The 26772-nt window shown below is 44.0% G+C and overlaps 1 protein-coding gene across 4 annotated transcripts in view; it reads right to left on the bottom strand.

Moving 5' to 3' along the window:
• Positions 1 to 26772, bottom strand: part of FAM149A (family with sequence similarity 149 member A) — a 177039-nt gene that overhangs the window by 20162 nt on the left and 130105 nt on the right. For all 4 annotated transcript variants that reach the window (XM_073607670.1, XM_073607679.1, XM_073607687.1 and 1 more), the window contains exons 7-8: positions 9173 to 9360; positions 6870 to 7024 (exon numbers count right to left, since the gene is read on the bottom strand). In XM_073607670.1, coding sequence (XP_073463771.1) covers positions 6870 to 7024; positions 9173 to 9360 — 343 coding nt within the window. The remainder of the gene's footprint in view (positions 1 to 6869; positions 7025 to 9172; positions 9361 to 26772) is intronic.

The raw sequence follows: 26772 nt of genomic DNA, 5'->3' as shown, positions 1-26772 counted from the left end.
GAATGCCAATGGTGGTTAGGCAGACTCAAAAGTAAGAGAAAAATCACACTTATTTTAGGCACACCGCAGTATAGGTGGTGTATGTGCAAATATATATATGTTTTTATCTATACTGTAGCCATTTGCATTCCCTACATTGCTGGTGCATAGTAAATTGTGTACGCATATGATTTACTTACACTCTAAATGCAAAATCATGTGATCATACAGTACATGATTATCATTTGGTAAATGAACCACACTGCTTTTAACAAAAAAGTGTACAGTAGGCTATAATATCATAAAACAAAATGTCCACAGCTCAAACACTTGCGACTAAAAACATTACCAAAAAGAAAGGGCAGGAAGAGGACTTGCCTTTGAAGTCAGTAGTAGCATGATGCTCTTTTGAGCAGGGAGGGTACCTTGGTGGTACATAAATAACTAAGTACTACAGTATCAAAGCTGACACCACAGTCCATATTAAATTTAGAGTATACCTTCTGTCCTGAGCACCAGCATATGTACCTGGCCAAAAAGAGCACTTACTTTGTAAGCCACAGCATGCTACCTCCTTGAAAATGTGAACAGTTTATATAACTGGTAAATAGGACTAGCTCTATATGTTTGACACAAATGGAGCAGTACACCAATAATAACATGACATAGATAGGATCAACAGGATCATGATGGGGGATGTAACTTGATCATTGGGCCCTATAGCAAAATCTTGATGGGACCCCCTGGCCACCTCTCTGTGTAGCATCTGGCTCCTGCTGCTGAGTCTGAGCCAATAAGTAGGGACAGAGAGAAGAAAGCCTCGGCTCTTGTGCATATCACTGGATCAAGATCGGGCCCAGGTAAGTATAAGTGGGGCTGGGGGCTGCTTGCAGAAGATTTTTTACCTTAAAAGAGAAGTATAGGAATCGTTTTTTTTTTCTAGAATTTTACTTACCTATGTAGATGCAGCATCAGTCCGATGCTGCATCTGTCCTCCTGCCGGCTCTAAGACTGAGAACCAAGTGATCAAACACCACTGATCGCTCAGTTTTCAGAGCTCCCTGAGAGTTGGTTGGCTCTCTGCTCTGCCCCCCTGTGCTGACTGCAGCGCATGGTTGTGGAGCGCGCATGGGGGGGGGGGTCGAGTGGCTCGCTGAGAGACTGAGACAGGTTTCGGTCAAGGCATGTGGATGGATCCTGACCATATGGTCGTAATCTTTCCTGAGTCCTGACTGGCTCTGCGACATCACCTGAAAACAGGCTGAAGCCTGCTGTCAGCTGAACACAGGTCACAGGAGTGCAGAAGTGCAGAAGTGATCCACAGGAGAAGTACAGCCCAACGAGTTTTGGCTGTACCTCTCCTTTAATGCATAGAATACATTAAGATGAAAAAATTTCTGCCTTTAGAACCACTTTAATTTTACAGCTAACCCAACGTCCACATTAGCTCACTAGTCTTTTTCAGCATCTCCGATCTATATGTAACTCTATTTTATATATATATATTACAGGGCTTCTACTCACAGATACTTTAAATACAGTGTATATCACCTACGGTAAATTAAAACCTACTTGTGCTACATACCCTCTAAGTCATGATACCTTAAATTACTTGATCAAAAATTAAGTATAATATGTGCGCACTATTCAAACCAGTTTTAGTGACCATAAAATGATAATATGATCGTTGGTAACACACTAAAGTCCTGTGAGCACACCATAAATATAACAATCTTTCTGTGTTCAAGAAAGTTTCTGTGTCTTTTATCATTTTAAGTCCACATTTTAAGTCCACTTTCCCGTATTACACTCCACAAATAGATGAAGCAAAAAAGGCTTCTCTGCACCTCTGCCTGTATCACACCAATCATCTGAAATGTGCTCTCTCCTTTAAACAAGGAACCTATAGACTGACAGGTCCAAACACACTTTATCCCCTCAGGGTTTAAACTCACACTATCAAACAGAAATGTAATAAAGCTTATTACTGTGTTTCAGAGATATCTTTGTTAAAATATGTAAGGAGTTCAAAGCAAGAAACTACTTGTCCACAGGCTTATGCCCCGTACACACTGTTGGATTTTCCAATGGAAAATGTCCGATCGGAGCGTGTTGTCGGAAATTCCGACCGTGTGTGGGCTCCATCGGACATTCTCCATCGGATTTTCCGACACACAAAGTTGGAGAGCAGGAGATAAAATTTTCCGACAACAAAATCCGTTGTTGGAAATTCCGATCGTGTGTACACAAATCCGACGGACAAAGTGCCACACATGCTCAGAATAAATAAAGAGATGAAAGCTATTGGCCACTGCCCCGTTTATAGTCCCGACGTACGTGTTTTACGTCACCGCGTTCAGAACGATCGGATTTTCCGACAACTTTGTGTGACCGTGTGTATGCAAGACAAGTTTGAGCCAACATCCTTCGGAAAAAATCCTAGGATTTTGTTGTCGGAATGTCCGAACAAAGTCCGACCGTGTGTACGGGGCATTAGGCCGACCATACATGGATTGAAATTCGACTGGTTCAGCAGGGACCGGCTGACTTTCGATCCATGTATTGGCAGGCTGATTGTACCCAAGTCCTATCTGGTTTTTCTGCATGCAATCATTGTATTCTACTGGTCGGGAAGGCCCCCTGCGCTAGCCCCTACTCCTCCATCAACATAGTCAGTGGTGGAAGGAAAGAAATCGTATCATCTGAGCGCTGCTTTAGTTTGACAATATTTTGGGACTTTTAGTGACCAGGAAAGTGAATAAATGCTTCCTTACAGTGCCTTGAAAAAGTATTTATTACTCCTTGAAATTTTCCACACTTTGTCAAGTTATAACCAAAAACGTAAATGTATTTTATTGGGATTTTATGTGATAGGCCAACTCAAAGTGGCACATAATTGTAAAGTGGGAGGAAAATGATAAATGGTTTTCAAAATTTTTTACAAAATAATATCTGAAAAGTGTGCTGTGCATTTGTATTCAGCCCCCCTGAGTCAATACTTTGTAGAACCACCTTTTGCTGCAATTACAGCTGCAAATATTTTTGGGGATGTCTCTGCCAGCTTTTCGCATCTAGAAAGCATCTAGGAAGTAATATTGTTGCCCATTCTTCTATGAAAAATTGTTTAAGCTCTGTCAGATTGGATGGAGAACGTCTATGAACAGCAATTTTCTTGCCACAGATTCTCAAATGGATTTAGATCTGGATATTGACTGGGCCATTTTAACACATGAATATGTTTTGATCTAAACCATTCCATTGTAGCTCTGGCTGTATGTTTAGGGTCCATGTCCTGCTGGAAGGTGAACCTCTGGCCCAGTCTCAAGTCTTTTGTAGACTCTAACAGGTTTTCTTCTAAGATTACCCTGTATTTGGCTCCATCCATCTTCCCATCAATTCTGAGCAGCTTCCCTGTCCCTGCTGAAGAAAAGCATCCCCATGTTTCACAATGGGGATGGTGTGTTCAGGGGGATGTGCAGTGTTAGTTTTCCGCCACACATAGCGTTTTGCTTTTAGGCCAAAAAAGTTCAATTTTGGTTTCGTCTGACCAAAGCACCTTCTTCCACATGTTTGCTGTATCCCCCACATGGCTTCTCACAAACTGCAAACAGGACTTCTTATGGCTTTCTTTCAACAATGGCTTTTGTTCTTGCCACTCTTGCCTAAAGGCCAGATTTGTGGAGTGCTTAACTATCAGTTGTCCTGTGGACAGATTCTCCCACCTGAGCTGTGGATCTCTGCAGCTCCTCCAGAATTACTATGGGACTCTTGGCTGCTTCTCTGATTAATGCTCTCCTTGCCCAGCCTGTCAGTTTAGGTGGACGGCCATGTCTTGGTAGGTTTGCAGTTGTGCCATACTCTTATCATTTTCGGATGATGGATTGAAAAGTGCTCCATGAGATGTTCAAAGCTTGGGATATTTATTTATAACCTAACCCTGCTTTAAACTTCTCCATAACTTTATCCATGACCTGTCTGGTGTGTTCCTTGGCCTTCATGATGCTGTTTGTTCACTAAGGTTCTCTAACGAACCTCTGAGCGCTTCACAGAACAGCTGTATTCATACTGAGTTTAAATTACACACAGGTGGCTCTATTTACTTATTAGGTGACTTCTGAAGCAATTGGTTCCACTAGATTTTTGTTGGGGTTATCAAAGTAAAAGGGGCTGAATACAAATGCACGCCACACTTTTCAGATATTTATTTGTTAAACATTTTAAAAACCATTTATTATTTTCCTTCAACATCACAATTATGTGCCACTTTGTGTTTGTTCTATCAGATAAAATCCCAATAAAATACATTTACATTTTTAGCTGTAACATTATAAAATGTGGAAAATGTCAAGGGGTATGAATACTTTTTTTAAGGCACTGTACATCACTTGGGCCAGTTCCTTTCCCACGTCTTGCTAAGCTCGTTCCTGAGGCGCCTGCATTACCAAGCTATACTGAAGCAACTTCATGTGTCTCCAGTGACTCTGGGTCCTAGTGTAAATGCTTCCCCTACCTCTACCACCATCACAGCAAGCAAATACTGAAAGAGGTGGGCTAGTAGTCATTCAAAATAAAAACAAAACAAGAACTAGAAACTAGCATTGCACTGATACCAGTACCGATGTTATGCATTTGCACGAGTACTCGTGCAAATGCTCCAATACTAAAATCGATGCCTTCAAGTCCACGATTTGTCATATGATTTGACAGTTCAAAATCACATGAAAACTCACACCATATTGCCGGCAACGGAACCATTCAAATTGTTGCGACTCAAGTCACTACTTTAAGAAATTTATTGCGACTTGCATTGACTTCTGTTAAATGAAGTCGCAGGCCGCACTTAAATCAGATGTCCAAATCGCACTGATCTGCGGCTTTGAAACTGCACGATTTCAAAACTGCACTGGTGTGAACCAGGTTATGTATAAAATATAAATGCATCCAAGGGTAAGATAGGCATCGGTAATTAGTAACGGCAAGTACTTGAAAAAAAGTATCAGTACTTGGTCTTAAAAACAGGTATCGGTACATCCCTACTAGAAACCTTAACCAAGGGGATACCCTGGGATTGGGTTAGGCACACTGGAGTGCTGGCCAGAAGCTCTGAGGGTAATAAGTCTGCACTGCTAAGGCAGCTAAACTAATTCTCCTTATTGCATAGCCAATACAATTATCCCTAGGTCATCTGTGCTTCTGCTTCTGCTGTCCACTTTTGATGACTTGAAACACCACAGGGAGTATAAGGTCTGTTTCAACAGCACCCTCTCTAGTCCATAACAATACAGTGCCAGAGTTCTGTTATCTTCACATGCACACATATTTTCTGTTTAATGTGCCTAAACAGTCTTCTTAAAAGGAGAAGTGTGAGAAAAAACAAACATCTATATTCACATCCCTGTTTCAGGATCAGTCCAATGCTGCAGCTGTTCCCTGCTGGCTATAAGCCCAAGAACTGAGCGATCAAATAACTGTTGGTTGCTGAGTTCTTGGTCTGCTCTGAGCAGAGAGTGGTGACTGTCAGTCTCCACTCTCTGCTCTGCCGCTGCAGTGCTCACCGGAGCCTCGGGCTAGGGAGGTGGCTGGAGCGGCTGAGCCAGCTGCTGTTCAGGAATCAGGGTGGATCCTTCCAAAGTCTGGGTAGATCCTTGTCAGGATCCTTCCAGAGTCTGGACTGGCTCTGTGAGGTCACCACTCCTGTGACCCACATGAGAAGTATGACCAAACAAGCTTTGGCAATACAGTAAAACCTTGGTTTGAGAGTAACTTGGTTTGAGAGCGTTTTGCAAGACAAGCAACATTTTTTAATAAATTTTGACTTGATATACAAGCGATGTCTTGATATACAAGTAGCGTCACGTCACAACTAGTGAGTAATAAAGAGAAGAGAGGCGCCTCTAAGTGTAGCAATATGGGTACATTTAATGAAGCTACAACATTTAGCAACATATTGCTACACTTATGCCCCGTACACACGGTCGGACTTTGTTCGGACATTCCGACAACAAAATCCTAGGATTTTTTCCGACGGATGTTGGCTCAAACTTGTCTTGCATACACACGGTCACACAAAGTTGTTGGAAAATCCGATCGTTCTGAACGCGGTGACGTAAAACACGTACGTCGGGACTATAAACGGGGCAGTGGCCAATAGCTTTCATCTCTTTATTTATTCTGAGCATGCGTGGCACTTTGTCCGTCGGATTTGTGTACACACGATCGGAATTTCCGACAACGGATTTTGTTGTCGGAAAATTTTATCTCCTGCTCTCCAACTTTGTGTGTCGGAAAATCCGATGGAAAATGTCCGATGGAGCCCACACACGGTCGGAATTTCCGACAACACGCTCCGATCGGACATTTTCCATTGGAAAATCTGACCGTGTGTACGGGGCATTAGAGGCGCCTCTCTTCTCTTTTATACTCTGTAGCTCCTGCTGGATTTTGCTTCTAATCCCCCTTGTGGAGGCTGCCATTTGTGGATGGACATTTTATGGTTACACTACCTATCACATTGCTATAATCTTTTTATATGGACTATAAACTGAAGGACTTATAAATAAATGGTTGTGGAACAAATCATTTGAGTTTCCATTATTTCTTATGGGGAAATTCGCTTTGATATATGAGTACTTTGGATTACAAGCATGGTTCTGGAACGAATTATGCTCCCAATCCAAGGTTTTACTGTACGTCTCTTTTAAGGGTCTCCTTGTCACCCCTCCCATGGCTCGGCTATAGTTATGACATCATGATCATAACTTACATTACCTAGACTGAGGCATTTGTACTTGCCTAGCATTTACAAATACCAAGTAAATCTGTACATTTCTGATAAAAAGTAATTTCAGCTGTCAATACCAAAAGGACAGAGGGACTGTTACAGTTCTTACCTGTGGTGTAAAGACATAAGTGCCAAAGGACATACTCCGTGCCTCTGAACCTCGGGATGGGGGAACTCCAGTTGTTGCTGATGTTATCCGTGGAACTGGGAGGTGAAGATACTTATTCGCTGTACTTGGAATATTTTCTGATTGTTTTAGTTCATCTGCATGGAAAACATGGTTAACAACTATAGATGTGTGTGAACACGGCTCTAGGTCAATCTCCCATCTCCACCTCCACTAACACACAGACCAGGAGCTGGACCCGTCCATCACAGGTTCCAGTGAGCAAAAACAATTCTAGTTGGCCGCAAGTCCAGTAAAATCATCTTTATTTGAGTAAGTCCATAAAAAGATATCCTAAAACACAAACAGAGGGGAACATTTCTGGAACCATAAACCAGGCGGAGACAGAACATGCAGTTACAATCTCACCTTTAATGAAATAGCAAAAATAACACAGTTCAGGAACATAGTAAAAAACAGAAGCCAGGGTTTGAATGCCAGAGTGGGTAATCAGACGAGCCGGAATCAGGAAGCCAGGAGTCAATGAAGTGAGAAGCAAAGTCAGAAACAGGTAACGGAAGAGAAGTCAGCCAGGCCAAGTCATACACAGGAACAAAAGCAGGAACACACAGGAGGTATTGACCACACAAGGGTGAGGATAGAATGAACTAAGCTGCCTAAATAACCAAAAGGGGCTGGATGTAGGCTGGTCTAATGAGGCAGGTTAATGGTAACCAGGTGAGTCACTGTGGAAACGAGTGGCTGGTAATTAACAAACAACCGAGTAGCTCTGAGCATTAAAAGAAAAGCCCTCCCCGTAAGTAGCAGAAGACAGAACAGCATCACCAGCCAAAGCGTTTTATGCTCCCTTAGCACATAGTCATAGTCATATGACTAAGCGCCAAGGGAGCGTAAAACGCGTTAGCTGGTAATGCTGTTCCCCTCTATTTGTTTTTTTGGATATGTTTTTATGGAGTTGCTGAAATAAAGGTGATTTTACTGGACGTGCGGTCAACCAGAATTCAGAAACAGCAGCAGTCAGATTACCCATAAAGGTTTCTGTGGGCTCTCACAAACATCATGTCACCTGAACTGACAACACCCATCGTTTGTCTATGGCTGGCATTAGCAGTTAACCTGTAAGTACAGCTACCTATGTTTCTAAATTGACCGATCACTTTGACATGCGGCTTTCAGTGGCCTCCTCTATTTTTGAATTCTCTTCATCATATGCCAGGTTTGAATTGTTGGCAATTTTAGGCAAGCAGTAAATGAGCCTTTACAGACATCTATCGCTGCAGTCACAGTGGAGCAATTTAAATTTCACAGCAGAAGAGCTGAAGTCATTCTACTCAGTTTCTTAGCAGCTTTAGGTTACCCCGATGCACCCTCTCTGAGCACATTCGCTGCGTTTACAAAGGTAGAAAGGCTGCCAATCACTGCTGTAGGAGGGAGCAGGGTGAGCTAATGCTGCTGGAATTGACTTCAATGTTTTTGCTGGTAATTTTGAGGATGAACTACTACACAGTGGTTGTGGAGAATGGTAAGTAGGAGCGCTTCTGTTGGAAGGGTCCCCTAGGTGCTACATTCAGGATTATCCAAGATAGCAGGATAGCAAGCTGACAGGCACTTGAGCAGCACTTAAAGGAGAGAAGCGGGCTCTGGATAGACAAAGATATGCAGAGAAAAATGCTTCTAAGTGCAGTATTTCAGCAATTTTATTAAAAGGCAATGGTTCAAAACACGTACAGGATTACAGAGTAAACAGCTCATACCGATGTTGCAGCCGATTTTTCCCTTGATTTATATCTATATTGCTGGGAGCTGGCAATACATTACAGCCGCAAGCAATTTTGAATGAAATTTTTCCCTTTAGAAATTTCATTTTGCTGCGGCCCTTTAAAATACATCACACAGACGTGCCACTTTACAGGCAAACTAAGGGGACCCCCCCGCCCCCCCCCCCCCGCCCCCCCCAGGCATGATATTTAAAGGAATATTTCATTTGTATAGTTTCACTTTAAGCGTTATTAAAATCACTGCTCCTGAAAAAACAATCGTTTTAAAAACTTTTTTTTTTGCATTGATACCTTTCCCCTGGGGCAGTACCCGGGTCCCCCATACACTTTTTATGGCAATAACTTGCATATAAGCCTTTAAAATGAGCACTTTTGATTTTTCATGTTTGTGTCCCATAGACTTTAATAGGGCTCACATGTTCGCACAAATTTTTTGCCTGTTCGCATGTTCTGCTGCGAACCGAGCCAAAGGGTGTTTGGCCCATCCCTAATCACCATTTTCATTACCTGTGCCAAATTCCCATGATTTAATAATGAGCTCTTTCAAGGATTCCATAACCTTTTTCCAGACATCATCAAAAGCTTCTGCAGCTACACTGTCTTTGATGCAGTCATTAGGAGACACAGGAGGAATGCCACGCCTGGACCTCTTCTGGTGTATGTGAGCTTTTTTCTGATCCAGAAGATCATCATCACTAATATCAAAGAAAATGTAAATTTAATCACCAAAATAAAAAAATAATAATTATAAAACAGATACCCAAGAACCAAGTTCATAACAAACTGAATGTACAATTATTCTACAATGTATACTGCGAGGGCAGATTCCCACTGTGAGCTGAAAAAATGCATCCAGTATTGTGAATTTTCAACATGTCAAGGCATGCATTTTCATACGTTTTCATTTTTTTTTTTTAAGCTTGTTGTACACTCTCCTGCAAACATGTTCTTGGCAATGTCATACTGATCTAATGCTTTCAATAATTTCAGAGCCACTGACACAGAATAGGTATGCAGCTGTTTAATGGCTGATATCTTACACCAACGGCTCAGAAAGTGCTGATCCAAAAACTGCAAAGTAATCAGTTATTTTCAGGAGTTTGGTTATGGAAGTCTCGGAAGCGTACCTAGAGCCTTTGGCGCCAGGGGTGGATCCTATATCTGGCACCCTCCTCCCATCTGGCACCCCCCTTCACTGATCATACCTGTACGCAATCAGCCCCCCTCACACCTGTACGCACTCAGCCCCTTAGTCACACCTCTACGCACTCAGTCCCCCTCACACCTCTACGCACTCAGTCCCCCTCACACCTCTATGCACTCAGTCCCCTCAAACCTCTACACACTCAGTCCCCCTCACACCTCTACGCACTCAGTCCCCCTCACACCTCTATGTACTCAGTCCCCCCCCACACCTCTACGCACTCAGTCCCCCTCACACCTCTATGCATTCAGCCCCCCTCACACCTCTATGAACTCAGTCCCCCTCACACCTCTACGCACTCAGTCCCCCTCACACCTCTACGCACTCAGTCCCCCTCACACCTCTACGCACTCAGTCCCCTCACATCTCTACGCACTCAGTCCCCCTCACACCTCTGCGCACTCAGTCTCCCTCACACCTCTATGCACTCAGTCCCCCTCACACCTCTGCGCACTCAGTCCCCCTCACACCTCTATGCACTCAGTCCCCCTCACACCTCTACGCATTCAGTCCCCCTCACACCTCTACGCACTCAGTCCCCCTCACACCTCTACGCACTCAGTCCCCCTCACACCTCTACGCACTCAGTCCCCTCACACCTCTACGCACTCAGTCCCCCTCACACCTCTACGCACTCAGTCCCCTCACACCTCTATGCACTCAGTCCCCCTCACACCTCTGCGCACTCAGTCCCCCTCACACCTCTACGCACTCAGTCCCCCTCACACCTCTACGCATTCAGTCCCCCTCACACCTCTACGCACTCAGTCCCCCTCACACCTCTACGCACTCAGTCCCCTCACACCTCTACGCACTCAGTCCCCCTCACACCTCTACGCACTCAGTCCCCCTCACACCTCTACGCACTCAGTCCCCCTCACACCTCTACGCACTCAGTCCCCCTCACACCTCTATCCACTCAGTCTCCCTCACACCTCTTTGCACTCAGTCCCCCTCACACCTCTATTCATTCAGCCCCCCTCACACCTCTACGCACTCAGTTCCCCACACACCTCTACACACTCAGTCCCCCTCACATCTCTACGCACTCAGTCCTCCTCACACCCCTACGCACTCAGTCCCCCTCACACCTCTACACACTCAGTCCCCCTCACACCTCTATGCACTTAGTCCCCCTCACACCTCTATGCACTCAGTCCCCCTCACACCTCTACGCACTCAGTCCCCCTCACACCTCTACGCACTCAGTCCCCCTCACACCTCTGCGCACTCAGTCTCCCTCACACCTCTATGCACTCAGTCCCCCTCACACCTCTGCGCACTCAGTCTCCCTCACACCTCTATGCACTCAGTCCCCCTCACACCTCTGTGCAGTCAGCCCCCCAAAACATGTCTAAGCACTCAGCTCCCCAAAACACGTCTACGCACACACACACACACACACCTGTACACACTCAGCAGCTGCCCACACACACCTGTACAAACTCAGCTGCCTACACACACACACACATACACCTGTACACACTCAGCTGCCCCCCCCCCCACACACACACCTGTACACACTCATCTGCCCACACACACACACACACCTGTACACACTCAGCTGCCCACACAAACCTGTACACACTCAGCTGCCCCCCCCCCCCAACCACACACACCTGTACACACTCAGCTCCCCCCCACACATACACACCTATACACACTCAGCCCCCCCCCCACACACACACACCTACCTGTACACACTCAGTTGCCCCCCCCCAACCACACACACACACCTGTACACACTCAGCCCCCCCCACACATACACACCTGTACACACTCAGCCCCCCCCCCCACACACACACACACCTACCTGTACACACTCAGTTGCCCCCCCCCCCGTACACAAACAGCCTCCTACCTTCACTTGTACTCACAGCCCCCACTTGTAAGGTGGTCTCCCTAGTCCCAGGTCCTGTTTCTACATGTCCCTGTGAGACACGAGAGGAGCTGCAATCCACGAGGGGTGTACATGCAGGAAGCAGCCAGAGGTGGCAGAAAGAGCCCGACTGTGAGCTGAATAACAGAGGAGCATCGCTGCTGACACGCACGAATATAGAGAGCCAGCCGCAGCTACAGAGCACCCGCCCTGCCTTATCCCTTCCCTGATAGCTGGCCTGACACCCCCCAATGTGTGGCACCCAGGGCGGCCCGCCCCCCCATAGGTACGCCACTGGACAGCCTCTGTACTCTTCCCAGTACATGATTTATATAACTTGACAATTTGAGAAAAGAAAGTCTTTACAATGTGTATTGTTGACCATAAAAACTAGTCAGATTTCTCATTTTTTCAATTCCCTGGAAAAAAAAAACAGGAAATCAGACTGATTGTCATGGTAATTGCTGTAATTGTGATCAGATTTTTCCAGCTATTTTAAATCAGCCCAGAGTTTAACTGATGTCATTGGCCGTCACTATCAGCATGATTAGCAGAGCACATTTTGAAAAGACATTCAGATTTTTATTTGCTTACTGTTCCGAATCTGATGATTGTATTCAGGGCGCTGACAGGGGGCCCGAGTACACAGGGGGGCCCACACAGGAGGGGATTAGTGATTACCGACAATAGCAGAAATCTTCCTCCAACAGATGAAAGCTGGTCTCTCCCCCTGTCCCTGCTGCCAGCTTTTATCTGCTGAAAAAGAGACAGTCATCCCTCACTAATTCTCCTCCCAGTGCGCCCCCCCCCCTCCCAGTGCTGGCTCTAATGTTAGCTCTGCTCCTGAGTTGTTATCTCTGTAACTTTGTTAATCCCGGAGCTCCAACTGCCCAGCCTGTATATTTTTTTCATCTCATTTTCATTTTTATTTATTAACTCAGTTTTATCTTTTATATCTAGCAGGAATTCTGTGAGCAATGTTGTATTTGTGTCTGCTAATAATAATGATTTTATTGTATTTTTAGCAAAATATAGCTCTAATATTTTCTTGGGGGGTGGCCCTGTCAGGTAGTCTGTATGGGACCCTGAGATTACTATCAGCAGCCCTGATTGTATTCCATATATAGAATTGTAAATGCTCCCTCTAGTGGTCATCTATATATCAGAGCATGTGATTGCAAGTGAGTGCAGTTTGAACTTTATTTTCCTGTTTTTAGATGAAATTGGGATTCCCTGCTTAAAGAAACCTGTACTGTCATTGCTAACCTGTCATTCTAAATATACTAGTTTACTGGCTACCTTGATGATTTACTGGCTTTGGTACTTTCTAAGTCAATGAATTTATTCTGTCTTCACTCGGACATTCCTGATCTGCATACTTCATTGAGTCCAAAATTAAAGCTAGAGAAAGGCAGGCAACTAGTATTTTGGGGATGGACATCAGCAATGAGAACCTACATAGCTGTAGGGATATGTTATCTTTAAAGTAAAACTGTAATCATGAAATACCTATAGCTGAAAAATAAATGCAGAGGTGATAGACATGCAGGCAAAGTCTGTAAATGTACTGTAAAAGTATGGCTGTTCCCTTCAACCTGTAAATCATGTACAACATTTCTAAAATATTAATATGCACCATATACAGGTGACCTTGTTTACACTTTCAGCTCTTCCTCCCCATTCTAAAATGCAATGTCTACCTACCACTCCTTCTGACAGCTGTCTTCTATCCTTAAACTATCTCTCCTGCACCCCTTTTCTCCACCCCACACCTTATATATAACACCCTCACTTCTGTCCTCTCCATATTACTGCACTCACCAACTCTGGCTAATTCTAAATCCACACTCCCAATACTCCAAACCACTGGGGCATGTCCCCTCATATAAATCACACTCCCACAATACCTCCTTCACCCTTCTTCTCCTATCTTCTGGTGATGTTTCCCCAAATTCTAGGCCTCCTTCATCTAACTGTACTCAACACGCCCATTATCGTACACCCTCTGGCTGCAGCAGCAATGCACACAATCTAGTTCCCATTTCTCTGCTTCCCAAGACCAGACTCCCTTTCTCTTGCGCCCTTTGCAATGCTCGCTCTATCTGTAACAAACTCACCTCCCGCCACAATCTCTTTATCACTAACTCATTTAATCTAATTGCCATTACCGAAACCTGGCTTCACGAATCCGACACTGCGTCTTCTGCTGCTCTATCCCAAGGTGGTCTTCTTTGGACTCACTCCCCCAGACCCAGTGGACACAAAGGAGGGGGTGTTGGAATCCTTTTAGACCCACATAGCACCTTTCAAGTACTTCACCCACCTCCCTCTCTGTCACCTCATTTGAGGCGCACTGCATTCGTCTCTTCTCCCTAGTTTCTCTAAGGATAGCTGTGATCTACCGGCCCCCTGGTCCAGTATCATCCTTTCTTGATGACTTCTCTGCCTGGCTGCCCTACTTTCTCTCTTCTGAAATCCACACAATCATTCTTGGGGACTTCAACATCCCTACTAATACTAACATTCCTACAACTTCCAAACTTCTCAGTCTAACCTCCTCCTTTGACCTGAAGCAATGGATACATGCTCCTACTCACTCTGAAGGCAACACCCTTGACCTCGTCTTTTACCACCTATGCACGCCATGCAACATCTCCAACTATCCTTACCCTCGCTCTGATCACTACTTTATTAACTTCACTCTCTTCCTCACCTCTGCTTCTTCACCCTCCATACACCTAACAGTTACCCGTAGAAACCTTCGCCATCTCAAACCTTCTCTTCTCTACTCTGCTACTGACCACCTCTATGACAAAATCGCACCTCTGTCCTGCACCAACCTAGCCACTTCTGTCTACAACACTTCACTTCTAGCCTCACTGGACACACTGGCCCCCCTAACTACACACAGAGTCAGGCCCCGCCCCTTTCAACCCTGGCAAACAGATCACACTAGAAGTCTCCAGCGCCTGTGGCGTAACGCGAAGTCCCAGAAAGATTTCAGCCAGTATAAATCTGCCCTCCAAAAATACAATTCCAGCCTCCTCACTGCCAAGCAGACCTATTTCATCCCCCTCATTAAAAACTTATCATCCTGTCCCCGTTAACTCTTCTCTACCTTCAACTCTCTACTTCGCCCTCCACTGCCTCCACTCACTAACTCACTCCCTGCTCAGGAGATTGCCAATCACTGCAAACAGAAGATTGATACAATTCGCGAGGAGATCTCTATTGTTCAGACACCCTCCATGCCTTACACCTCATGTCTACAGGTACAATCATTACTTCCCTCTTTCAACCCCACCACTATAGAAGAGGTTGCTAAATTACTTACTAATGTCCATCTTACCACCTGCCCTCTGGATCCTGTTCCCTCACAAATGCTACAGTCACCCTATTTAACCGCACCTTTAGCGCTACCTACAATTCTACTGCCTCCTCTCTTCTTCCTTTCTCTGTTTGGGTCCCCCCAAGGTTCTGTTCTTGGACCTCTCCTATTTTCAATCTACACCTCCTCCCTGGGTCAGCCTACCACATCTTCCAATACCATCTCTACGCTGACGACACCCAAATCTTTTTCTTTTTCTCCTTCAACCCACTCCTTCAGTCTCCTCACGTATCACTATTTTACTATCAGATATATCAGTCTGGATGTCACACCACTTCCTCAAACTTAATCTATCCAAAACCGAACTTATCATTTTTCCTTCCCCACATGCTCTTCCCCAGATCTCTCGGTCAAAATTGATGGCACAACTATCAGCCCATCCCCACATGCCAAGGTACTAGGAGTAGTCCTGGACTCTGAACTTCCCTTTAAGCCCCATGTCCAATCACTGTCCAAATCTTGCTGCCTCAACCTCCGGAACATCTCCAAAATACTCCCCTTTCTAACCAGTGACACAAACAAAGCTCTAAATTCACTCCCTGGTCATCTCTCGCCTCGATTACTGCAACTCCCTCCTCATTGGCCTACCTCTGCATACTCTATCCCCCCTTCAGTCCATCATGAATGCTGCTGCAAGACTTATCCACCTTACCAACCACTCTGTCTCTATTACTCCTCTCTGTCAATCCCTCCACTGGCTTCCGCTCACCCAACAAATTAAATTCAAAATACTAACAACTACCTACAAAGCAATACACAACTCTGCACCCAGCTACATCACTGACCTAGTCTCAAAATACCAACCTAATTGTTCTCTTCGCTCTTCTCAAGACTTCCTGCTCTCTAGCTCTCTCATCACCTCCTGCCATGCTCATCTCCAGGACTTTTCCAGAGCCTCTCCAAGCCTATGGAACTCCTTACCCCAATCTGTTCATCTATCTACTACTCTATTAGCTTTTAGACGATCCCTGAAAACCCTCCTCTTCAGAGAAGCCTATCCTACCCACACCTAACAACTGTATTTTCATTTTGTCCATCTGATCATCCCCCACATCTACTCCCCTTTGTTTCACTTGACCCTCCCTTCTAGACTGTAAGCTCTAACGAGCAGGGTCCTCTGATCCCTCCTGTATTGAATTGTTTTGTAACGGTACTATCTTCCCCGATGTTGTAAAGCGCTGCACAAACTGCGCTATATAAATCCTGTAGAATAATAATAATAATATGATTATAATTATTAATCACATATGTATCTAAATTTACCTGTAGATTGACTATACTTTCCCCTTAAAGCCCAATTACAGCCTAATGGGTGGGGGTCCAAAAAAAGCTAACAATTAGGAAACATATAGGCATTAAGGCCCCTGTCACAGGACCATTGCGATCAGGCCCCCCTGTCAGTTTTTCAGGCAGATCATTCATCCCTATGGATGAGCGGGTGTAAACGGACCTGTGTCCGTTTACACCTGCCTACCTCCGATTCGCTTCTCTAAAACCAAATGGAGGGAGATCCCTTCTCCTATGTGTAGGCAGATCAGAGGGTAATCAGGTGTAAACAGACACCCAGTTGCCCATAAAGCAGTGCGGGCTCTGTCTGTGTTTGCGCTGCATAAACTGAGTGGACAGAGACCTGTCATCCACCCCCTCTGCTCTGATCAGCAGGGGATCTGCGAGAGGATAGTGCATTTCTAATGTGTTCATATCAGAGTTAAAATTGCTGCCATTACTTAACCGCTTGCCGACCACCCGCCGTCGTTTGACGGCGGCAGAATGGCTCCCCTGCGCGAATTGCCATAGCTGTACAGCGGCCGCTTTAAGGGGTATAGGGGGCGCACCTGCCACGGTACTGAGGAGCCGATGTGCGTGCCCAGTGGCCGATATGTCGGCCGGGCACATGTGATCTCTCCTGACAGAGCCAGAACGAGGATCTGTGTGTGTAAACACACAGGTCCATGTCCTGTCAGGGGAGAGGAGACAGATCGTGTGTTCCTAGTATATAGGAACACTGATCAGTCTCCTCCCATAGGCAGTCCCATCCCCCCACAGTTAGAACACAGTTAACCCCTTTATCACCCCCTAGTGTTAACCCCTTCCCTGCCAGTGACATTTATACAGTAATCAGTGGCTATTTTTAGCTCTGATTGCTGTATATATGTCAATAGTCCCAAAAAAGTTTCAAAAGTGTCCGATTTGTCCGCCACAATATTGCAGTCCCAATAAAAATTGTAGATCGCTGCTATTACTAGTAAAAATTTTTTAAAAATAATAAAAATGCCATAAATCTATCCCCTATTTTGTAGACTCTATAACTTTTGCGAAAACCAATCATCATACGCTTATTGCAATTTTTTTTACCAAAAATATTTAGAAGATTACATATCGGCCCAAACTGAGGGAAAAATTTGTTTTTTTAAAAAGAATTTGGGGATATTTATTATAGCAAAAAGTAAAAATATTGTGTTTTTTTTTTCAAAATTGCAGAGGTGATCAAATACCAAAAAAAGAAAGCTCTATTTGTGGGGAAAAAAGGACACCAATTTTGTTTGGGTACAGCGTCGCACGGCCGCACATTTGTCAGTTAAAGTGACGCAGTGCCGTATATCGCAAAAAATGGCCGGTCAGGAAGGGGGTAAATCCTTCCGGGGCTGAAGTGGTTAAAAACATATTTTTTAAGTGACTTTCACATTTTTTAAACTCATATTTTTGTTAATGTATTTATATCTGAACTCTGAACTGAATGAGCCAATTGGTTCATGTGTTGCCAAGAAGCATGCTAATAGAAAGACAAAGCAATGTGACTAGCTTGTGATTAGGTCATGACTGTACTACTTTTCCTTTCACTGTCCAGTAACACATGGGCAGTTCCAGGGTGACCTGGGCTTAGAAGAGCAGGGAATGAATGATGCTGGGCATGCAGTGGCAGGAAAAAATACTGCCAAGGAAGAAATCTCTGAAATGAAGAGTATATTGCAACAAAATCATTTTTTTTTGTCTTTTTTTTATCCTTAACCACTTTCTGCCCAGGGCAACTTTTCATTTTTTTCACATACAGTATATGTAACATCAGCATTTTTTTTGCTCAAAAATTACTTAGGATTGCAAAACATTATATATTTTCTGAAAGCAGAGGCCCAAACAAACAGAGGTGTAATTGTAATTGTAATTGTTTAAAGCGCTGCGGAAACTGTTGGTGCTATATAAACTCTGTATAATAATATTAATAAAAATACCCACTTTTGTTGCAAAATATAAAAGATAATGATACACCGAGTTGACACCAAACATGCTAAGGTTTAAAATACCGCAAGCCTGTGAAATGTCAACAAACTACTGAGCCTAAAAATCTCCATAGGTGACACTTTAAAAACCTTTACAGGTTACAATCACCGTTTGAATGAAGGCAAGTCTCCTACTTACCAGACCACCATGACCTCTTTAATTAAAAAGATAGGTCAGGTGGGGCTTTGTATGGTAATAATCTGTAATCTGTACTGGTACCAAATGGATAAGCCAGGAGAAGCTCCGCCATAATAATGTTCAGAGAAAAATGGAAAAATGCAATACCATAGCGTAATTCCGTTTATTTAAAAGAAGAAATATAAAAACAACAGGCCAAATGGCCACTTACTTTAAAAGTGCCTTTCCTCGGCACTGAAGGTACAGGCTTAGCACTATCAGGTGAGTTGAGAAGCAGCCGCCTCGCTTTCTCGTGCTTGTTGTGGATCGGGTGCGTTCCATCGCCTGGAAAGCTAGACCTGGAAGTGGCCGGAAATGATAATGTGACCGGGGTATGCCACGACGTACGTTTCGTCGTGATGATGTCATCAGGAAGCGTCCCGGTCACTAAATGAGCTGAGTTTTTATTCCCTCAGATTCGATAGGATTGGTCGAATAAGTACTAGAGAACTGATACCATCTAGAGTTTTTATTTTCCCAGATTCAACGGAATCTGTCAGATAAGTGTTAAAGGACTGATGCCATCTAGTGGGTAATAAGACTTACTACAGCCTCAAGCAAAAATGAGCAATGCTGTTCACACTTCACCTGGCTGCAACATTGATAATAAACATACTAAAAATAGATGACAACAATTTCATTGACAATAGGTGTAAAATATGTATGTTTTGATATAAACTATTAAATAGGATTATAAATATTAGAATAGAATAGAATAGAATAAAATAGAATAGAATAGAAATATTAGACTACCTTTATTAGCACAATAATATTGTTTATGATTACTACATAGTATACTCACCTCAAGCAAAAAACAAAAGGCATCACTATTCGCAATTAACCTGGCTTGCAATGATAGTAGACATACTATAAACTATTGTTTAAAAAAATGGCTAGAAAATTAATTAAGTGGAATAATAACTATAAAACTATTGGCTACCTCTATTTATACAACATCATTATCTTTAGTAACTAAATGTTGTATTGCTGCTAACTAATATGCCCAATAACTAAGATTGAGCATATACTATGTTAGTTGTGTAAAACCATATACAGGGGGTCCCCTAGTTACAAACATCCGACTTACAAACGACTCCTACTTACAAACGGAGAGAGACAACAGGAAGTGAGAGGAAATCTACCCCTAGGAAGGGAAATTCACTCCTGTAAGAGTTATTATGGGGAAAAGGTACTTCCACTGATGCTTTATCACCAAGGCTTGTTTCCACAACAACCCAAAATTTTCAAAATCCAATTGTCATTGGGACAAAAAGTGAGGTGAAATCTTCTGAAGAGGTGCACAAACAGCAGAACAAATGTTACAGGGGTGATAACCCTTCCCTATGCTATCCAAAAAGCTTAAAAATAGTTTTTTTGGCTGGAGCTACACTTAAAAAATGTACCTGTTCCGACTTACAAGCAGATTCAACTTAAGAACAAACCTACAGTCCCTAGCTTGTTTGTAACCCGGGGACCCCCTGTATAGTACCCAGACCCAATCAATACCTGAATAGATGTTATACCAAAAATATCACTGCAATACCATTCAAGTTTACCTATTTTAATATATAGGCAGATCTAATAAGCCAAAGAATATATTACAAACGAATCATTAGTTAAGAAACAATTTAGGTCGACATCTATATTAAGGCCTGCTGGTTGTAAAGTGTCTAAATTATATAACCATTTTGTTTCATTTTGTTATACAGATTTTTTCAAATTTGTCCCTCTCCAGTGTTTTTTTACTTTGTTGATCCCATAGAATGTTAATAATGTGGGCTCTTGGTTATGAAATAATCTAAAGTGATTAGATACTCTGTGTTTTGGAAAGCCGTTGGTGATATTTGCTATGTGTTCATTAATTCTAACGCGTAATTTGCGTGTAGTTCTGCCTACATATTTAATTTTAAAATTGTGTTTAGTTACTACTGATTAAAACACTATCAATTTTTCTTTTTGTTCTCTTAGAGGTTTTGCATGCTTTGCACCTGGTGCAGTAATGAAAACCTTCCCTATCCAGGAAGGTGGACAAGGTTTTAGGAGGATCTGGAACATTGGGCGCAATTCTATTACGTAGTCCTGGTGCCCTTTTGTAGATGAACTGTGGCTTCACAGGTAGCACATTTTTCAAGTCTTTTTCTTTGAGAAGAATGGGCCAGTATTTTTTGAAAACTTTTTCTACCTCTTTATACTGGCGATTAAAGCCTGTCAGAAAGGCTGTGTCTGCTCTAAAAGGTACTTTGGATTTTTTTGTCAGGAGGTCATCTCTATTCATAAGTAGAACTTGTGTTTGGCATTGCTGCAGTGCCTGGGGAGAGTAACTTTTTTCAACAAATCTCTTGATGAGGATGGAGGATTGTGCTTCATAATCCCTTATGGTAAAATAATTCCTCCTTAACCCCATATATTGTCCCTTGGGAATTGCTGAAAGCCATTTAGGATGGTGGCAACTTTGTATGCGTACATAACTGTTCCTATCAGTATCTTTGAAAAACGTATGTGTGGTAATTTTAGTATTTGTATTGGTTAGTACTAGATCTAAATAGCTGATTGACGTCTTGTCCCATACGGCTGTGAATTTTAGCCCGTAGTTATTAATGTTCATCATTTCTATGAACTTGACTGGGCTAGTTTCAGAGCCCTCCCATAGTAACACGATGTCATCTATGTACCTCTTGTATAGTTTGAGGCTGCCCCACTAGTGTTTACAGATGTACTCTTGTTCCCGTTTATTAAGTACTAAGTTGGCCACACTAGGGGCATAACGAGCCCCCATTGTGACTCCTTTAATTTGATTATAATGTAATACATGATACCAAAAATGGTTGTCATAGCCAGTTGTAATCCTTCTATCAGGTATTTTATTTGTGCTGATTTTAACTGGGATTGATTTTTCAAGGCCCATTTTACTGCGGTAAGCCGATCTTTTTGTTTAATGTTAGTATACAAGGATTCTTGTTATTATTCCACTTAATTAATTTTCTATCCATTTTTTTTAACAATAGTTTATAGTATGTCTACCATCAATGCAAGCCAGGTTAATTGCGAATAGCGATGCCTTTTGTTTTTTGCTTGAGGTGTTAGTGGCTTCATTTGTTATCCACGAGATGGCACCAGTAATAGTATACTATGTAGTCATCATAAACAATGTTATTGTGCTAATAAAGTTAGTCTAATATTTAGTTTATAATCCTATTTAATAGTTTATATCAAAACATACATATTTTACACCTATTGTCAATTAAATTGTTGTCATCTATTTTTAGTATGTTTATTATCAATGTTGCAGCCAGGTGAAGTGTGAACAGCATTACTCACTTCTGCTCGAGGCGGTAGTAATTCTTATTACTCAGTAGATGGCATCAGTCCTTTAACACTTATTCAACGGATTCCGTTGAATCTGGGAAAATAGAAACTCACCCACTAGATGGGATCAGTTCTCTAGCACTTTTTTGACCAATCCCATCGAATCTGAGGTAATAAAAACTCAGCTCATTTAGTGACTGGGACGCTTCCTGACGAAGTCGTCACGACGAAATGTACGTCGAGGCATACCCCGGTTACATTATCTGTAACGACAACCCGAGTATGAAAGGGGTTAACACTTCAATCAGCCGAACAAGGAACCCATACAAATAATTCTCCCCCAAGTACAAGACGAGGCTCTGTGTGTCTTGAGTTTCAAGCAGGAATGAATCTTTATTCAAACACATGTTATACAGATCCCACTTCAAAACACTTCCCCCCACCCTTGGAAAACAGGGTGGGTTAAACAGTCCAATGACAATGGACACACAGGTCAGGTGTGTTTAACTTCTCATCAGTAAACAGTCTTAACAAGGGGGCTGCTGGAGGAATCCCCCCTCCCTCTTTCATCACAGCAAGACACTTAGACATCCCATAATAGTTGAGGCAGACAGCCACAATAGACAATAGAATACAGTCACACCCCAACCATCACACCAAATAGTACACAACATAATGAGACAGCACACATTATATATACATATATACAGCATTGAGTCTGACTAGCACAGATCATAGTGGGGTTTTCATTCACCTTGTCACCCGTCACAATGGCATATCCAGGGTCCCCAGAGTCTATGTGTCGTGGGGGACATGGACCTGAATCTAAAGTAACACCACCTCCAGGGTCCCCAGCCATACAGCTCACAACGAGCACCGTTCTCCCAAATGCCGGGGCCCATAATCGGTAGGCAATTCAGTCCCCTCCAAAAGCCTCTGTCCCGGCTAGGTCTGTCACATTTCTCCCCTTTCGGCAGGAGACTAACACAGGAGGAGACCAGACGGGTTGACTCCGAAGTTAGTCAGTAGTTCCTGTCCTCTAATGCTGGTATTCACACAGTACCCCAAACAAATTGTTCCAAACAGAGTATTACTCACCCAGCCAACCTCTGCCTCTCTCAGAGAACATGCCCGCTGCTGGGGAGAGGCCTGGACTGGCCCTTCTCTCTGGAGTCCTTTCAGCTGCTGGAGTGAAGACAGGGTGACTGAGCTCACTCCATCATGCTGTTGGGGATCTGGGCCAACTGCCCAGCATCCCTGGGGTATACAGGTGGAGACTGAAGCCCCATCCACCCTTACAGGAAATTCGTCCTTTGTTAGTTGAGGGCAGAGGCCAGCAGCACTCTGCCCTGTTTCCAGCCCTACTGCTGGAAACCCCACACCATCTGCTCCGGCTAACTGTTGGGGAGGGAGGCCGACTGCCCCGGCTCCCTGGAACTCTGTAGTTGTTGTCGGTGCTGGGCAGAGGTTGGTAGCACTCTGCCCGGTTGCCAGCGCTTCAGCTGGGTTGGTGTCATCATTCTGGGGCGCCGTCTGCTGTTAGAACTTCCTTTCACTGGTACTGTCTCTCAGGTGCACAAACCCTTGTTGGGTAAGGAAAATGGCTGCTTCTCCTCCCTGTATCTCTGAAATCCACTGGGAAGTGATTGCCACCTTCTCACCATGAGCCTCTGGAACTGCCACAGGTGTGGGGCAGATGTCTTAGACCCTCTGTCCGGTCAGCAGCGCCTCAGCTGGGGAAGTTCCTTGCAACTCCACAGATACTGCTGTTGGTGCTGGGCAGAGCACACTGAAGTTTGGCCCTGATACCAGCTCTTCTGCTGGAGGCTCATCAGGTTGTTCTTCCTCAGCAGAAAAGTCTATCAAATCTCTGGTCTCTGCAACTGGTGTCTGGGGATAGAAGTTCACAATCTCATGTCTGTGGAACCCAGAAGATGCTATCAGTGCTGGGCAGAGGTTAGCAGAACTCTGCCCTGTTGTCAGCACTTCAGCTTTGGGGATGGCAATCTCCAGATTTTCCACTGCTGATTCTTCAGCCAGGATTTTGGAGTTGTCAACTGGTATTTCCTGATAGTCCTAGGCAAAGGGAGCTCCACCCTGCTGCTGAGCAGAGTCTAGCAGCTGTCTGTAAGCGATCTCCTGCTCCCATTCCTGAACGGCCAGTAACTCCAAATCATCCTGTGCCCAGTGCCCTTCCGAGATATTCAGTCTTCGCTCTCTGTGCTCCATTATTTCCTCCAAACGCCACTCCCGTTCACTCCCAAAGTCAGGGTCCCTGGACAGCCTCCAATACAACAATCCCAGGCCATCATAGTCAAAGCCTTCCGTGGGGCTGTCATCTGCTGACCACGGGCACTCTTGGGCTACATACCACCAGAGGGCTCTGTAGCTCTCGTCCAACCGCATCTCTGCTCGGATCAGCTTGCTTAACTCAGCTGTCCACTCCTGCTTCGGCTGTTCCCCCAATAACAGCATTCGTACTTCATACTGCGACCAGTACCTTACATGGATGGAGGGAAGAACTTTATCCCAAGTGTCACTGCTCACGGGCTAGTGCTTCCTTCCAGAGTTCGGATAGAATCAGACCCTCCCAGCAGGACCTGCTCTGATACTGGCCCTCTATGCTGTATCTGCATCTCTCGCAACCTCCTTCTGAATTCCTCTTTCATGGCGGCTGGTATCTGTACCTCTCCTCTCCTTTCAGTTGGAGCTGCTGTGACTTCTGCTGCTGCAGCACCTCTTTGCTGTGGTCAGTTTGCATCCACAGCTGCTATAACTAGGTCTATGATCTCCGCTGTAGGGTTAGGACCATAATGTGCCAGTCTTATGTTAACAGCCTGATCAAAACTTGCCTCTTCAGGTGTCCTGTCTGTTACGCTGGGCCTTCCGGTTTTGTTAGGTCTTTCGGCTCTATCCATTTCGACTAGTTCTGCGATAATGTCCCTCTTCTTATGGTTGTTGGCAGGTCGGCCCCGGTTCTCCAGTAAGTCCTTGAGGGTAGAGCGCTTTAGCCGTTCATACTGTGCTTCCATTGTCCTGTGTCCTTTTGTAGCTGTCCTTCTGGGCTGTGGGAATGATCCCGTTGCTTGCCACCAGTTGTAACGACACCCGAGTATGAAAGGGGTTAAAGTCATTTAGGACATTCCATACCCAAACACAAAGGCAGCTACCGAACACTTCAATCAGCCAAAGGAACCCATACAAATAATTCTCCCCCTAGTAAGAGACGAGGCTCTGTGTGTCTTGATGTTCAAGCAGGAATGAATCTTTATTCAAACACATGATATATAGATCCCACTTCAAAACACTTCCCCCCACCCTTGGAAAACAGGGCGGGTTAAACCGTCCAATGACAATGCTGGAGGAATCCCCCCTCCCTCTTTCCTCACAGCAAGACACTTAGACATCCCATAATAGTTGAGGCAGACAGCCACAATAGACAATAGAATACAGTCACACCCCAACCATCACACCAAATAGTACACAACATAATGAGACAGCACACATTATATATACATGTATACAGCATTGAGTCTGACTAGCACAGATCATAGTGGGGTTCTCATTCACCTTGTGCCCCCATTAGTGACTCCCGTCACAATGGCATATCCAGGGTCCCCAGAGTCTATGTGTCGTGGGGGACATGGACCTGAATCTAAAGTAACACCACCTTCAGGGTCCCCAGGCATACAGCTCACAACGAGCACCGTTCTCCCAAATGCCGGGGCCCATAATCGGTAGGCAAGAGGCTGGCATTCAGTCCCCTCCAAAAGCCTCTGTCCCGGCTAGGTCTGTCACATTATCATTTCCGGCCACTTCCGGGTCTAGCTTTCCAGGAGGTGTAAAGCACACCGATCCACAACAAGCGCGAGCAAGCGAGGCGGCTGCTTCTCATGTGACCTGATAGTGCTGAGCCTGTACCTTCAGTGTCGGGGAAAGGCACTTTTAAAGTAAGCGGCCATTTAGCCTGTTGTTTTTATATTTCTTCGTTTAAATAAACGGAATTACGCTATGGTATTGCCTTTTTCCATTTTTCTCTGAACATCATTGTGGCGTAGCTTCTCCTGGCTTATCCATTTGGTACCAGTACAGAATACAGATTATTATCATACAAAGCCCCACTTGACCTATCTTTTCAATTAAAGAGGTCATGGTGGTCTGGTAGTTTCCTTACCTTCATTCACTGGGTGTCGCTGTATTCAGAATTGCTTTTGGCAGTGGTGATGGTGTAACAGATCAGAAAACTTCACACAATTTATGGACCTTTTTTTTATATATCTGCTGGCTGTTTACTGATGCACTTTGCACTTTAATTTTTGTTTTCATTGTTCACTTATGAGTATGAAATGATGCATTTTGTATATTTGTAATTAATTGTTCACATTGTTCATGAAATATTGACCGCTAGCACTTTATTGGTACACATATTTATTATTAGCGCCCCCTTATTATTATTATACACCCCCCATAGCTCAAAACATGCTTGTCAAGTACTTTGAGGGGAGCAGCTTTAATTTAATTTCATTTTCCCATAGCTCGGAGTTCTTCTTCTTTATTTCTTTCTTTCGTTTACCTACATGTGCGGTCTCTACATGTGCATTCGCATTTGCACGTGAGCATGGGTGATGGGGGATACTTTAAAATGTTATAATTTATTTAACTTAAAATAGTTTTTTACACCGTTTGTTTAATTTTTTTTGATTCAACTAAAGTGCTATTACAAGGGAAACAACACCCCTTGTGAAAGCTGGAGTAGTGACAGGTACTGTTTATTGTGAGATCAGTGGTCCAAAAGGTCTCAGTATAACCGCTTCCCCCTGAGGACGCACAGATACGTCCTAAGGGCTGGAAGTGGTTAATGGGCTTTTTTTTCC

The sequence above is a fragment of the Aquarana catesbeiana genome, linkage group LG01 (assembly GCF_042186555.1).
Source record: "Aquarana catesbeiana isolate 2022-GZ linkage group LG01, ASM4218655v1, whole genome shotgun sequence".
In the NCBI taxonomy this organism is placed as follows: Eukaryota; Metazoa; Chordata; class Amphibia; order Anura; family Ranidae; genus Aquarana; species Aquarana catesbeiana.
The sequence above is the reverse complement of the archived record's forward strand: the minus strand, read 5'-3'. Positions and strand labels throughout refer to the sequence as shown.